Source organism: Mus pahari, chromosome 15 (genome assembly GCF_900095145.1).
Source record: "Mus pahari chromosome 15, PAHARI_EIJ_v1.1, whole genome shotgun sequence".
NCBI classification, from domain to species: Eukaryota; Metazoa; Chordata; class Mammalia; order Rodentia; family Muridae; genus Mus; species Mus pahari.
Genome location: NC_034604.1, coordinates 67462698 through 67476855, shown reverse-complemented (window position 1 = coordinate 67476855; position 14158 = coordinate 67462698). Strand labels below are relative to the sequence as shown.

Here is a 14158-nt window from a genome sequence, read left to right as displayed (position 1 = left end):
GCTCTTCCAAAGGTCCTGAGTTCAAATCCCAGCAGCCACATGGTGGCTCACAATCACCTGTAGTGAGATCTGACGCCCTCTTCTGCATCAGAAGGCAGCTACAGTGTACTTATTTAAAATAATAATGAATAAATCTTAAAAATATATATTAAAATATTGTTACAAATGACCTGTCATAAGGTTAACCCTACAGTTAACCTCAGATTTCATAGGCAATGCTTCATGCTTGACAGTAACTATAATTTATAAAAACTCCCTTCTTAGAATCCTGCGGTATACTTTCACCCTCAGCCTGTCCTATCCAAAAGCCTACTTGGCACTGCAGGGACCCCGGTTAACCTGTACTTCTGTGCTCAGAAAAGCACATGGCCTCAGAGACTGCAGTCACCTTACCTTGTGTGCTACTGTTCGTGTTTCTTCAAGGTGTACACTTACAAAGGCCCAAGAGTGCTCACAGCATGTTCCTCCTGGGCTTCCAGACCACCGTATGCTAGAGGCTCTTACTGACCTCTACCCTAGTAAGACAGCTGAGCTGGAACAGAAGCCCTAATGACTATTATCTTGGTAGGAGGTGAACTTGCAATGTCACAGGTAACTCAAAAAACCCATGGTGATATAGGACAGCTACAGCCTTCCATTGAAATGCTTCACAATCAGGTTGAAATCTCTCTGACTGCGTTCTACAAAGTTAGAGGGGCTATATTTACTGTTTATGATTTGGGGAGAACTATGTGGATTCTTGGGTAAAGCTAGTGGTTTCTATGCAGGTGTATTGATCCGTCCTCATTTAAGACGCTTTTTTTTTTTTTTAATAATTTTTTTTTTTTTTGAGACAGGGTTTCTCTGTCTGGCTGTCCTGGAACTTACTCTGTAATCCAGGCTGGCCTCAAACTCAGAAATCCGCCTGCCTCCGCCTCCCGGGTGCTGGGATTAAAGGCGTGCGCCACCACTGCCCAGTTAAAAATTTTTTTTAAAGGTTTATTTATTTTATATATGTGAATATACTGTCACAGTCTTCAGACACACTAGAAGAGGGCATCAGATCCCATTACACATGGTTGTGAGCCACCATGTGGCTGCTGGGAATTGAACTCAGGACCTCTGGAAGAGCAATCAGTGCTCTTAACTGCTGAGCCTTCTCTCCAGCCCTAGAACAATTTTTAAAAGGTCAAAGAAAATCTTAATAAACATCAGAAGAGAGAGCAACAGTTCCTGGTCTCATTGCTGGTTTGACTGTAGTCCTTATATATGGGTCTCAAATTTCCCTTTCTCCTCCTAGACTTCTACTCCTCCAGCTTTAATCAACTAGTTGTTAAACTTCCTTAAACAATAGCCTTGCTCATAAGGGCCTAGTACAACTCTGAGCCACCCAAAGATGATGAGTCAATGCTTTGACTTATGTGAGACCAGTGGAGAATAAACCAAGCTGGTCCCATTTTGCTTTAGCTAACTCCATTTTGTGTGCTTCATACAACCATCCTCCCAAGCTTCACTCACCACAGCCTGCTTAGCAATGCTGACAGGATACCATTATAACAAGATAGGGGCCGAGTACAGATCAGTGGATTTTCCTCATGTGAGGTCAGACTCAGCCAAAGGGAGGACAGGATGGGTCTGCTCAATACTCCCAGCCTGCACATTTACCGCAGCCTGATTGGAGTACTGCTATACTACCTACCTCTACCTTGTCCAGGGGTTGGGACCACAACTGACAGTGGAGACTATTGAGAGATATCCTTGTTGGTTGTTCAAATTTTTATTAACAAAACCTGTATTTGGGGGTGGGGTGGGTATAGGCAAGGATGAGTAGACTTGAGTCTCACCCCAGCACTGACTATGGAGAGAGGAGACAGACAGTGACATAGGGAAAGCAGAGACCCCTTTGAGAAGGGCAAACGGAAGCCGAAACTCGGATGGTGAGGATCAAACTAGGGGCATCAGAATAAACAGGAATGGAGGCACAGACAGCTGGCAGTGCAGGGCCACTCCCCTAACTGAATGCAGGGTTGAGGCTCTGGGCTGGTGAAGTCAGCGGTCGGCACTGGAGCGAAGGTCAGTAGTGAGTGGATCGTGCTGGATCGTTTGGTGCAGCATCAGGGCAAGTAACCCTGCTCTGTTGGTCATGGCTGTACGCACATTCCGTTCCTGCTCAAAGAGCTCGTCCAGCTTGTACCACTGCCAAGGAAGTGAAAGGAAGCATGAGTAGCAGCTCTGGAGCCCGGGACTCTGGTCACACCCAGGGTTAAACCTACCACCCGCACACGCTCCAAGTCCACTTCTGCACGCCGGAGCTTCTCCCAGCAGTAATGGCGGTTGCACTGGCGCTTGGGCAGGCGGCAGAAGTCACCTGTGAGCTCAAAAACATCACGTACAAGTGGACACCCACAGACCTCATCAGCTGGCACCTGCAGAGACACCAAGGGTCAGTGTGGTTAGGTGAGGAGGAGTGGAGAATCTGAAGGAGAGTGAAAAGGAGACCAAAGGGTAGGAATGGGAGATGGCGAACAGTAAAGAGAGGGGCAAAGCTAACAGGAAGAGAAGGGAGGAGGAGGAAAAGAACAAATGGATGTGTGACATGGAGCAGGGTAGGACAGACTGCAGGGGGGTTGAGGAGAAACCTTACTTTGGGGTCCCGGGAGTGCTCAGGACACAGCACCTGGAGCCGCTTACAATATGTCTTGCTCTGAGGATTGTAGACATCACAGAAGAGTCGGGTAGCCCTGGGAGGTCAGCAGGAGGTGGGGGGCCTTGAGTAGCTCCAGGCCCACATCCAAGGCCCCACCCCAGCCACCCTTCTCCTAACTCCACATGGCAGCCTTACTCACCCCTCAATGCGTGTGGGGTACATTGACCCAAAGGACGTCTGGCTCTCATACTGCAGGGATGAACACAAAGAAAAGGACATTGGGCACCCTTTCATGCCACCCAAGCAACGAACTTGTCCCCTGTGGGCCCACAGACACCCCTGAACTATCCACTCTTTTTTTTCCCAAGACAGGGTTTCTCTGTATAGCCCTGGCTGTCCTGGAACTCACTTCATAGACCAGGCTGGCCTCGAACTCAGAAATCCGCCTGCCTCTGCCTCCCGAGTGCTGGGATTAAAGGCGTGCGCCACCACGCCCGGCTTGAACTATCCGCTCTTAGGACAGCCTCCTGACCTTAGCATAGCAACGCTCCATGTGACGCAAGGCAACTCGTGGGTTGATGGGGTGCCCACAGGAGACGCAGAAGATCTGCAGATCTGTGTCATCGCTGTCATTCTCGTTGTTCTGCATAGGTTGAAAGGCAGGATGAGGCCAGGCAAGACTCCGTACTGGGTCCTACCCACTCTACTGCCTCTTTACCTCCTCGTCCTCTCGCACAGCTTGCTGCTTAGCGCGAAGAATGATGGCCTCAAGCTCGTGGAATCTGCGCTCCATTTCCTGAAGGCGGGTGCGGGCACTCTGCTGCTCACGGCGGATCCGCTCAAGTAGCTTCTTGCCGTGCTCCTCAGCGATGCAGGGGCTTTGCTGCCACTGCTGGATGCGCTGGGGGAGGATCTCATAGATTCGGCTGCAGGGAGAGAGAGAAGAGCAGGCAGAGAGGCACCAGAAGCAGTGAGTGAGCTGACCAAGGGACAGGGAACAAGGATGGACCACCCAAACAGGTGCAAGGCTGAGTGACTGAAGGGAGGGGGAGGGGCAGGTGGTGACTGAATAGCGGCTTCCTATGCGGATGGGGTTTGACTGACTAGTACATAGACAACTAACTGTAGATATATGGAGGCAAAGTCTGGCCATACCCTCACTTTCCTTCCGGACCCCCTTCAGTGCCCCGGGAGAGACTCACTTGGCTGCCAGCTTCATGCCACAGTCATCTGAACAATACTTGGACCCAGGCTGGGCGGCCCGCACACAGCCAGGCCCCAGGCACTGCGGGAGAGACGCGGGGTCCTTGGCATCAGCCCTCTCTGGGTGTTTCCATTTGTCTTTATGTTTCTGCTTCTGTCGGTGCCGTTTGTACCGCTCCTCCTTCTAGAGGGCAAGACATGTCATGTCAGGGTTCAAGAGAGCTCAGCCTCAGACGCCGGCTGCCTCGCCACCGCACGTGTCTGGCTCCGTCTCCATCTCCCTCCCTGCACCAGCCTCTTCCTCTGACACCCGCTTTACCCTCTCCATCACCTTCTTCTCGGACTTCTTCTCCCGGCGCTTCACGTGCTTCACCTTCACCGCCCGCTTCCTCAGGGCGGGATCCAGGAACGGGGACTCTTCTGCATCACTCATCCAGGGCTGCAAGCAGGGCGTGCACTGACCCACCTGACACCTCAGGGCCATGCCCACCTGCTCAGTCACCCCAAGCAGGCTGTTCGCCCTCTGCCCCCTGTCCCCTGCCCCACCCTGCGGCCTCGCCTTCTCCCCTTCCTCCCCCACCACAGAAGGAGCCCGTTACTCACTAGGCCGTGATCATCAAAGGCCCCAGCGCAGAAGTCCTGGTACAGATCAGGGTCCAGTGCTAGGTCCTCATCTGAAAGTGGCTCAGGTGTTGCTGTAGCCTCTGGTGGCTCCTTAACCACTGATGACAACACTGTCCCCTCATCTTCACGGATACGCCCCAGCTTCTGGGACTGCTGTGGCTGCTGTTGAGTGGGTGGTGGCCGGCGGGGCCTTGGCAGGGCCTCTGAGGGTGTCACCGGCGAGAGCTGCGGGGCAGAATCTCAGGACTGGCCCTGACCGCCCTGCCCGCAGCCCTGCCCCGCCCTGGGGGACTGGACTCACCGAGGAAGGGAAGTACTTGTACGATTCCTGTGCGCAGGAGGAAGGCCTAGGTCAGCCCCAGGAAAATGGAGGGCCGCCCTGTCCTAGCCCCATCTACTTATCCTTGCCTCACCTGGTCTAACAAAGGTAGCTTCATCCCCCCCCCCCCCAAAGACATACCCAGCTGTGCCCTGGCATGCCAGGCAACCTAAATCTACCCGCTCCCCTCCAGAGCTGTCATCTGAACTTGCTAGGCCCCTCCCACCCACTTGGATACAACCAAGCTCCACCCCCACCTACACTTTCTCATTTGTAGCTCAAGCAGCCCTACTTGGGCCTCCCTGCCATGCTCTCCTATCTGATCCTTCCCAGCTCTGTCCATGCTCACCCGTGCCCGCAGCTGACACTGGCGAAGCCGGCACTTCTGCCGGATCTTGTTGGGGCCCCCAAACTTCTTCATGTCACGGCAGAAGTCACAGTGGCCACAGTCCTCAGTGCGTCGGCAGGCCTCGCACTCACCACACATCCGAGCTGACCGTTTGATTTGCTGCTGCTGCTGCTGCTGGTGGTGGTGGTGCTAGGAGACAACATCCAGAGTAGAGCTCAGGTCAGAGATGAGGCCCAAAGCCGAACTTTCCCCCACCCCAGGCACTGCAGCTACTCACCTGGCTAGGTGTGGCCACCAAGGGCTGTGGAGAAGATTTGTGGGGCGAAGCAGAGCCCCGAGCAAGCATGGCCCCAACCCCTGTCCCTGCCCCTGCCCGGCGCTGTAGCTCTGGATCTGAAGCCGGCCTCTTGCGCCCTCCTCCCTCATCCCGGGGCTCACTGCCGGCCCGCTCACTGCCATCCCGCTCCCGGCACTTTTTGTGGCGGTAACGAATCTCCAGCTTCGGGTCCTTCTCTGTGAGGCAAAGAGTGGGGCCAGGGTGGGTTTGTGGGAGGGATCTGAATGGTCCCAGAACCTCTTTCTCTTTTCCTGCCCCGCCAACTTGTCTGGCTCATACTACAGGAGAGCTGCCCCTTCCTTTGGGATCCTCCACAACTGCTCGCATTGGACCTGGCATTCCAGTTCATAACTCTGGCCGCACCGCACACCATCATTACCCAGGCTCCCTCCCGTGACAGCGCCTCTTCATCTCTTGGAGCCCACTTCCTTCCCTGCCCACGCGCACAGGCCTCACCTCGGCACTCCCGACAGTACCATTCCCGGATGGCCTTGGCCATCTTCTCAGTGATCCGGATGCAGTCTCCGTGGAACCACTCGTTGCAGTTGTCACATCCACTACATGTGACAGAGCAAGTGGTAGAGACGTGAGGGGGACGCCTCCTCAGGGGTGCCCAACCCCGCCAGCCATCAACCCCGCGGCCCGCTTCTCCCTGGCTCACATCATGAAGCAATTGATGTCCGGTTTGCGGCAGATGCAGTAGATGGGAGCGTTCTCCCCGTTCTCAGACTTGCTGTCGTCCCCGGCATCCGGAGGTTCCAGGTCTGAGCCATCTCCTTCCTGGGAGACCCACCCCCACGAAGGCTCCTTTAGTCCCCCTCCCGCCTTACAGCCTCACCACGGCTCACCACCAATTCCAACTGTGTCTTTGGACTTCCCATTAGCCTTTCTACTCTAGTTCACCCACTCCCTCTTCCTCACCTAACCCTGGGCCTCATTACTTTGCCTTACGCTTCTCCATCACTCGGACCCTCCCATCACACACACCCATCCTGTCAAGCATCCTGTCACGCTGACTGCTCATCCCATACACTTACCACACTGTGTCCCCCTTAAAGAGTTCTACGCGGATAGCACTCTTTAATTTACCCGGCTGTCGTCCCATGCCGGCTTCCCACAAGTGTCTACAACTTAGCTCATGGACCCCACCCCCGACGACGGTTCTCCAGAGCCTGGGCAAATACATTCGTGGCCAAGTCCTTATCTCTCTGACGAAGGAACTTCGCGTGAAGGTTTCCCACCAAACTGCCATCTGGAGTCCCCACTGAACTTCCACGATGGGTTCCCCCCAACCTACAACGGATCACCCAAGAACTCCCTGATGGTTCACCTCCAACCTCATTACACCCCTTCACTCACCGGCCGGGAGACGGGGCACACAGCTCGCCGGGGACCCCGTGCGCCTGCCAACAGGCAGCGGTTGCCGGTCCCCCCGACCTCTGCCTCTGAACCCCGATCCGACCCGGTACTCACCATATCTCCGCTCACAGAGCGCCCGCTCGGGACCCCGCGCAGCAACCCGCGAAGCCGAACGAGCTCCCCGGCAGCGTCCGCGGCGGGAGCAAAGGCGCCCGCGACTACTTCCGCCACTGGTCCCGCCTCCGCGGCCCCGCACTCTTCTACTCCTCACGCCCGGCGCGCCGGCTTTAGCGGCAAACAAATAGGTCGCCCACCTAGAGCGGCGAATGTCTCTCTGTCGCCGCCATCTTGACCATCGAGTCCGTAAGGCAGCAGAGACCATACGTTCCGGGAAGCATGGCCGCGCCTACAGTTCTGGTCCTCCGAGCGCGCCGCCACCTTGTCAGCCAAGTCCGTACGGTGGCCGCCAGAGGGCAATATGGCCGCATTTGCTTCGACGTTGCGACGCAGACGTCGTCGGCCGCTGAGCGTCATCAGGTGGACTTCGTGCGTTCCTAGGCAACGAATAGTAGCTTCCGGATCACCGCTCCTGAAGGGCGTGGCCATCTGGATGTTTGACTCCGGACTGTGACTGCTGGTGCCACAGACAGGATAATCCTGTTACTGCCTAGGTGTGTTTCATTCATTCCTGCAACCAACCTGCCCTTCGATGATGCTTATCAATGGGATGCCAGGCCTCCGGAGGGAAAATGAATACGGTGTCAGTACCTGCCCCACTTGTTTCTCCACTTTGATCTGCCTCCCCCATCATGTTTTCCAGTTTGATCTCGCGCTTTTTTATTTTTATTTTTTTTGACAGCGTCTCTCTAGTTCTAGCTGTGCTTCAACTCACTGTGTAGACCAGGCCGTCCTCGAACTTACGGAAATCCACCTGCCTCTCACTCTCAGGTACTGAGATTAAAGTCATGTGCGGTCACATCTGACTTAAAAAGAATTTTTTTTTTTAAAAACTTCTTAGTCATGGTGGCACATGCTGGTGATACCATCACTGCCAAGGCTGGAGTTAGAGGATGCAAATTAACAAGGTCTGCCTGGAGTTCAAGTTCAGCTTGGACAATTTTGAAGCCCTATTGGTATAAGATGGAAAAGGAAAAAAGAAAAGAAAAGAAAAGAAAAGAAAAGAAAAGAAAAGAAAAGAAAAGAGGAAAAGAAAGAAGAGAAATGGGTGTATAGCTAGCTCATAAAAGCCAGTACTGCCATGCAGTGGTGGCACACGCCTCCAATCCCAGCACTTGGGAGGCAGAGGCAGGTGGATTTCTAAGTTTGAGGACAGCCTGGTCTACAGTGAGTTCCAGGACAGCCAGGGCTACACAGAGAAACCCTGTCTCGAAAAAAAAAAAAAAAACCCAATTAATTAATTAAAAGCCAGTACTATTGCAGGGTTTTTGTTTTTTGTTTTTTGTTTTGTTTTTGTTTTGTTTTTGTTTTTTTTTTTTTTTTGTTTTTGTTTTTTGAGACAGGGTTTCTCTGTATAGCCCTGGCTGTCCTGGAACTCACTCTGTAGACCAGGCTGGCCTCGAACTCAGAAATCCANGCTGGCCTCGAACTCAGAAATCCACCTGCCTCTGCCTCTCAAGTGCTGGGATTAAAGGCGTGCGCCACCACGCCCAGCTGCAGTTTGTTTTTTTTTTTAAGATTTATTTATTATTATATCTAAGTACACTGTAGCTGTCTTCAGATGCACCAGAAGAGGGCGTCAGATCTCATTACGGATGGTTGTGGGCCACCATGTGGTTGCTGAGATTTGAACTCAGGACCTTCAGAAGAGCAGTCAGTGCTCTTAGCCGCTGAGCCATCTCTCTTGCCCACTATTGCAGTTTTACTTGCATATCCCTGAAATGAAAACAAGGTGCCAGGTCCAGTAATTCCCGAGTAAAAGCATGCAGAGCCTTAGTTCGACTCCTTGTATTACAAAAACAAATGATGATAAAAATTCGTAGGGCCAGTGAGACGGCTTAGCCAGTAAAGGCCCTTGTAGCCCAGCCTGGCAACCAGAGTTCTATTCCCAGAACTCATACAGGAGGACAGGAGGTGAGGACTGACAACGGCATATTTAGTGGTTTTTGACTTCCACACTAAAGCTAGAGCTAGAGTAAAGTCACACACACACACACACACACACACACACACACACACACACACACACACGGGAGTGGAAGGGAGGAGGGGTGAGAGGACAAATAGTGAGGTCTAGAGATAGCTCAGGGACTAAGAGTGTTCTTACAGAGGACATGAATTCAGTTCCCAGCACCCACATCAGGCCCCTCACAACCCTGTAAATCCAGGTCCAGGGAAAGCCTACTTTCTCTTCTAGTCTCCAAGGGCACTGTGCGCACACGAGCATGAATGACTACACACATAGACTTAATTAAAAAAAAATTACAAACTCATAGTTCTTTTTTATCTCAAGACAGGGTTTCTCTTTCAAGTCAGGGTTTCTCTTTCGAGACAAGGTTTAGGTACAGCCTTAGCTCTGCTGGAATTCACTCTACATCAGGCTGGCCTTGACCTTACAGAAATCTGCCTGCCTCTACCTCTGCCTCCTGTGTGTTGGGATTAGGTATGTGCTACCACCACTGGGCAAAAAAACATAATAATTCTTAAACTGACTTTAATTTTTTCTTTAGCTCTATAAGCTGCAGCATAATGTCACAGCATTTCACACTTTATGCATTTCTTTTTCTGTTTTGTTAGGCTTTTTTGAGATAGACTCTTTAGCTCAGGATGACTTTAAACTTCCACTTCTGTCACATGGTAAGTCCACCAGAGATCGTACACAGACATTCTTAAAGTTGACTAGAAAGTCTGCTTACAGCCGGTGGCTGCAAGAGACTTTCCCAAATCATGTAGCCCCACACCTCACTGCTGTTGGTCTTTTAAGCACAAAAACCACATCCCAGGTTGACACACTTTAGTTAACAAGACTAGTTAGCAAGAAGCAGCACTACAGAGGCCAAAAGCAAGGTTAGCACATTTAGGGACTTTCCCAGCTTCACCCCAGCTAATGACTTAGCCTTTGTTTCTGTTTTGGCACGGGGACTAGGTCTTTGTTCCTGTTGGGTTCCAAGGCCTGAATGATGTTTTTATTTTGGTGTCAGTTGCATTAAGGTGTGGGGTCCTAGCACCTCCAGAGTGCTAGGATCAGAGGCATGTGCTGGGGTGTTGTGAACCCAGAGCTTCAGGGTTCACATTCCAAGCAAGCCTCCTACAACTGACCATGTCCCCAGCTGTGTGTGTGCGTGCGTGTGTGTGTGTGTGTGTGTGTGTGTGTGTGTGTGTGAGAGAGAGAGAGAGAGAGAGAGAGAGAGAGAGAGAGAGAGAGAGAGAGAGAAAACTAATTCCTCCACTCCTTCATGGCCATGGCCATATCCCAATACTTCATCTGGACAACTAAACTTGGTGTTTCCTGGCAGCTCTTCTCACTATGGGCTTGGAAAAGCTCTTTTCTGCGCACCATTGTGTGAGACACCTGACTTTTACGCTGACAACATTTTCAAATGATTATTCTAAATACAACTGCATTAAATGTTAACATAGCTCCATACTTATTCCTGACTTGACAATCCCCTGGCAGGTTGTGGAATTAAAAGGAAAAATGAGAAAGAGGAAAACCTGAAGAAGCGCTGTAGACTAACTTGCTTTGAGTTATTTGCTTTTGCAAGGGTCCATGATTCACTGACAAGAGATAGCCCAGATTCAAATAGTATCCAACAGCAAAGAGTGTTTATTCTGCAGAAATCCAGCATGCAGGGGTCCACCCACTTTCAGAATGGAAGACAAACGTGTGCTTCACAGGCATAATTTAAAGCAGAATCGGGGAATCGCAGGGTGGGGGTAGATGTCCTTTCACTTGATTGGTCGGCTATCTCTAGGGATGTCTCTGGGATTGGCTGGGGCTCTGAAGACATTGCAGAACCTTTGCGGGGGGGGGGGGGGGGGTGGTGCCTGAAAACATGCTGACTCATGGCCCTTGCCGGAAACCGGGGTATTGGGGTAGCTTCTGATTGGCTGCCTTTGGGGTGTGGTTTATTCCAGTTACTTGTTTTGCTTCCTTCAAGATTTTACAAGTTTGTTTGTGAGGTTGGAGAAGTGGCTCAGCAGTTATAACTGCTTCTTGTTCTTACAGAGGACTCCAGTTGGGTTCCAGGCACCAACTATGTCACACAGCTGGACCCTAAGATGGCAGCACAGCAGCAGAGATCCTTGAATGACTGTCAGAGCTTAGCCAAGGCTGATGGCCATGAGGAAACACAAAGCTGACACCCCGCATTTCTCAGAAACCCCGTGTCTTAGGGTTTCTATTGTTGCAATGAAACCCCATGACCAAAGAGCAAGTTGGGGAAGAAAAAGTTTATTCATCTTACACTTTGACATTATAGTCTACTGAAATGTTAATTCTTAAGTGATGGTTCTTAAATGCTTTAACTTCCCTTGTAGCCCACCACCCACCAGAGGTAGTGGAAAAGAAAGGATACGGGGGAAAGTGGACCTGTTTGGAACTAAGGAGGTGTAGCAAAAATCTACACACAACAGAAAGGTTCTTTGGAGAACTCCCATCTGTGCTGTCTAAAAACCAGCAGTTCAGTTCACAGGTTAGCAGGCAGCAGCAGCTCAATACACTGGCAGACACTTTACGGATACACCAGCAGTCTAGTTTGGTAGAGTCGGGTTAGCAACAGCAGTGACACAACCTAGCAGAGACAGCCAGGCCTCAGCCTCTGCTCCAGTCACCAGGAAGGACCCGGAGGGATGCCAGGAGAAATTCTCAGCTGTGCCTCTCTCTGGGAAGCAAAGATCAGCGAAGACGAGAGACTCACAAGCATTGCACAGCTAGCTGTACCAGCAAGCCAATCTCTCTCTCCGTCACTCTGTGGAGTCCTATTTATATCTTCTAGACATCATGTGTCCTTCACGTGGCTTGTCTTAGCATAGGTCTTGCCTCAACAAGGGTCTTGCCTCAGCATGTACATCCAATCAGCCAGAGTCTGCAGAAGCGGCAAAGAAACTGCAGCATACCACTAGAAGTTTTTTGGTGTGTTTCTCTCTATGGAGTCCCGACAAATGCACTCAACTCTGCAATGTAAGGCTGACCAATACATGTGTGTTGTTAGCAAAGAATACTTCATCACATGTCCTTTCACATGCTTGTCTTAGTGGAACATCCACATTCTTGTGTCTGCTTCAGGGACACGTTCTTTCACGAGTCTGCCTGAGCCTTTCACACCTGTGTCCACTTTCAAATGTTTGCCCCAGCAAAACATCCAATCGACTTTCAAAGAACCCTTACGTTTCCACTTCAGTCCACCACTGAAGGTCCCTGAGACGGGATATCCTGGATAGTTTTATGTTAACTTGACACAGCTACCGTCACCTCAAAGGAGGGAAACTAAACTGACAAAATGCCTCCATAAGATCCATCTTTAAGAGTGTGAGAGGGGGGCTGGAAAGCCTGAACTACAGAGTGAGTTCCAAGACAGCCAGGGCTACACAGAGAAACCCTGTCTCAACACCCCCCCCCCCAAAACTGTGAGAGAGGGATTGGAGAGATGGCTCAGTGGTTAAGAGCACAGACTGCTCTTCTGAAGGTCCTGAGTTCAAATCCCAGCAACCCCATGGTGGCTCACAACCATCTGTAATGAGGCCTGACAATGTACTTAGATATAATAATAAATAAATCTTTAGGCCAGAGCAAGCAGGGTCGGCCTTGGTCATTTTCTCTTCACAACAATAGAATAGTCACGAAGATAGACTTTGGTTCCAAGAAGTATGGTATTGCTCGGGCAGGCCCGACTATGCTGCTTTTTGGGACTCTGAATTAGGAAAGCAGTTGAATGCTTTAAATGCTGGGATTTTTGGGCCATTCTAGTGAAGACAATGGTGCTGAGAGTAATATACATTGGCTTTAGAGGTTTCAGAGAGGAAGATTAGTAAATGGCCTAAAGACCATTCTTGTTATATTATGGCAAAGAATATGTCTGGGTTTTGTCCTTGTCCTAAAAATCAGCCTGACACTAAATAGATGAGTTGTGTTTTAATGTTGGCAGAGGAGATTTCAAGAAGTATTGACTGTCATGTGGTTATTAACAATTCCTCTTATGGAGATCTATAATGAAAAGGGGCAAAGAGAGTTCTTTTTAAAAATGTACAGTTTGAAGAGAAAAGCACCAGGCAGTATAATGCAGCTACGTCCAGCACTCACTCACAGAGATTAAAAAAAAAAAAAAAGGTAAGGAAAAGCCTGATGCTAAATGACACTAATTAGGTGGTGACCTCAGGCAAGACCCCACCTACCTAAGCTTCCGAATTGTAAAAAGGAGTGAAATAAAAGTTTAAGCAGTGAAGGAACCTATATAAGACAGAAAGCTGATGAAAATGTATTTGAACAAGGGAGCCATGTTCCAGCCCCCCCCCCAACAAGAATTTGGCAGCTTCAGCCACATGTTTCTGGATTTAGAGTCAAGATACAAGCAAGGGATTATGGAATCGCCCTCCAAGGTTTAGGAAAGGCTGGGAGACCAGGCATGCGTGTGGCAGGGTAGCCTCTGCATAGGCCATTGTGTGAAGCTGTGCAGGTGAATCCGGGATCAGGTTAGAGTTCCCATGATGTTGGAGATGCCAGAGTCATGGACTCCCTGCCAAGAAAAGCTGCAGACCGGGTGTAGAACCAGCTCAAGAGAGAGAAGTGTGTTGCCGTCAGAAAAGCTGAAAGGAGTTGGAGCTTTGAAGAACATGGAGATGCATACTTTGGACTCTTTCCAGCTGGTTTTAGGTACTGCTTCGATCTAATATTTCTTCACTATGCCCTCATTTAGAATGGCAATGTGTATTCTGCGTCATTATATGTGAGAAGTATGGGATCTGTTCTTCTTTATTTTTATTTTATGGGGGGTTACAGTTCAGAGACTGCTCTTTGTCTCAGACACTTTGAACTTTAGACTTTTTAAAACAGTGTTGAGACTATGAAAGATTATGGGGACTTTTGAAGTTGGACTGGAATCACTTCCTTACGATATCACAAACCTACCGGGGCCAGTGATTGGAAGGTGGTGGTTTGAATAAACATGTCCCCCCCCCCCCATCCCGACCAAGCTTAGTCATAGGGAATGGCACTGTTTGAGAAGGACTAGGAGATGTGGCCTTGTTGGAGTGGGCTTCATTTGAGGTTTCTTTTTTTTTTTTTAGATTTTATTTATTTATTATATGTAAGTACACTGTAGCTATCTTCAGACACTCCAGAAGAGGGCGTCAGATCTTGTTACAGATGGTTATGAGCCACCATGT

The 14158-nt window shown here is 50.3% G+C and overlaps 1 protein-coding gene across 2 annotated transcripts; it reads right to left on the bottom strand.

The window, feature by feature from the left end:
• Positions 1-1722: 1722 nt before the first annotated feature.
• Cxxc1 (CXXC finger protein 1) lies at positions 1723-7271 on the bottom strand. 2 transcript variants are annotated; one of them, XM_021214210.2, is made up of 15 exons: positions 6932-7256; positions 6120-6238; positions 5915-6015; positions 5399-5634; positions 5122-5310; positions 4755-4781; positions 4433-4678; positions 4149-4268; positions 3829-4013; positions 3345-3552; positions 3159-3269; positions 2826-2875; positions 2624-2720; positions 2253-2405; positions 1723-2175 (listed from the first exon to the last, which is right to left on the bottom strand). In XM_021214210.2, the coding sequence occupies exons 1-15, from the start codon at positions 6932-6934 to the stop codon at positions 2029-2031; spliced, it is 1992 nt and encodes a 663-aa protein (XP_021069869.1). In that variant the 5' UTR covers positions 6935-7256; the 3' UTR covers positions 1723-2028. The 2 variants fall into 2 exon arrangements, with proteins under 2 accessions (XP_021069869.1, XP_021069870.1); XM_021214211.1 differs by having other exon boundaries at positions 1741-2175; positions 4161-4268; positions 6932-7271.
• Positions 7272-14158: the final 6887 nt, after the last annotated feature.

What these genes read in the sequence shown, in the direction of transcription:
- Cxxc1 (XM_021214210.2), bottom strand. An exon ending in GACATCAATTGCTTCATGAT is followed by an intron (nt 6,016 to 6,119) that starts GTGAGCCAGGGA and finishes TGTCACATGTAG; the next exon opens with TGGATGTGACAACTGCAACG. An exon ending in ACAAGTACTTCCCTTCCTCG is followed by an intron (nt 4,679 to 4,754) that starts GTGAGTCCAGTC and finishes TCTGCCCCGCAG; the next exon opens with CTCTCGCCGGTGACACCCTC.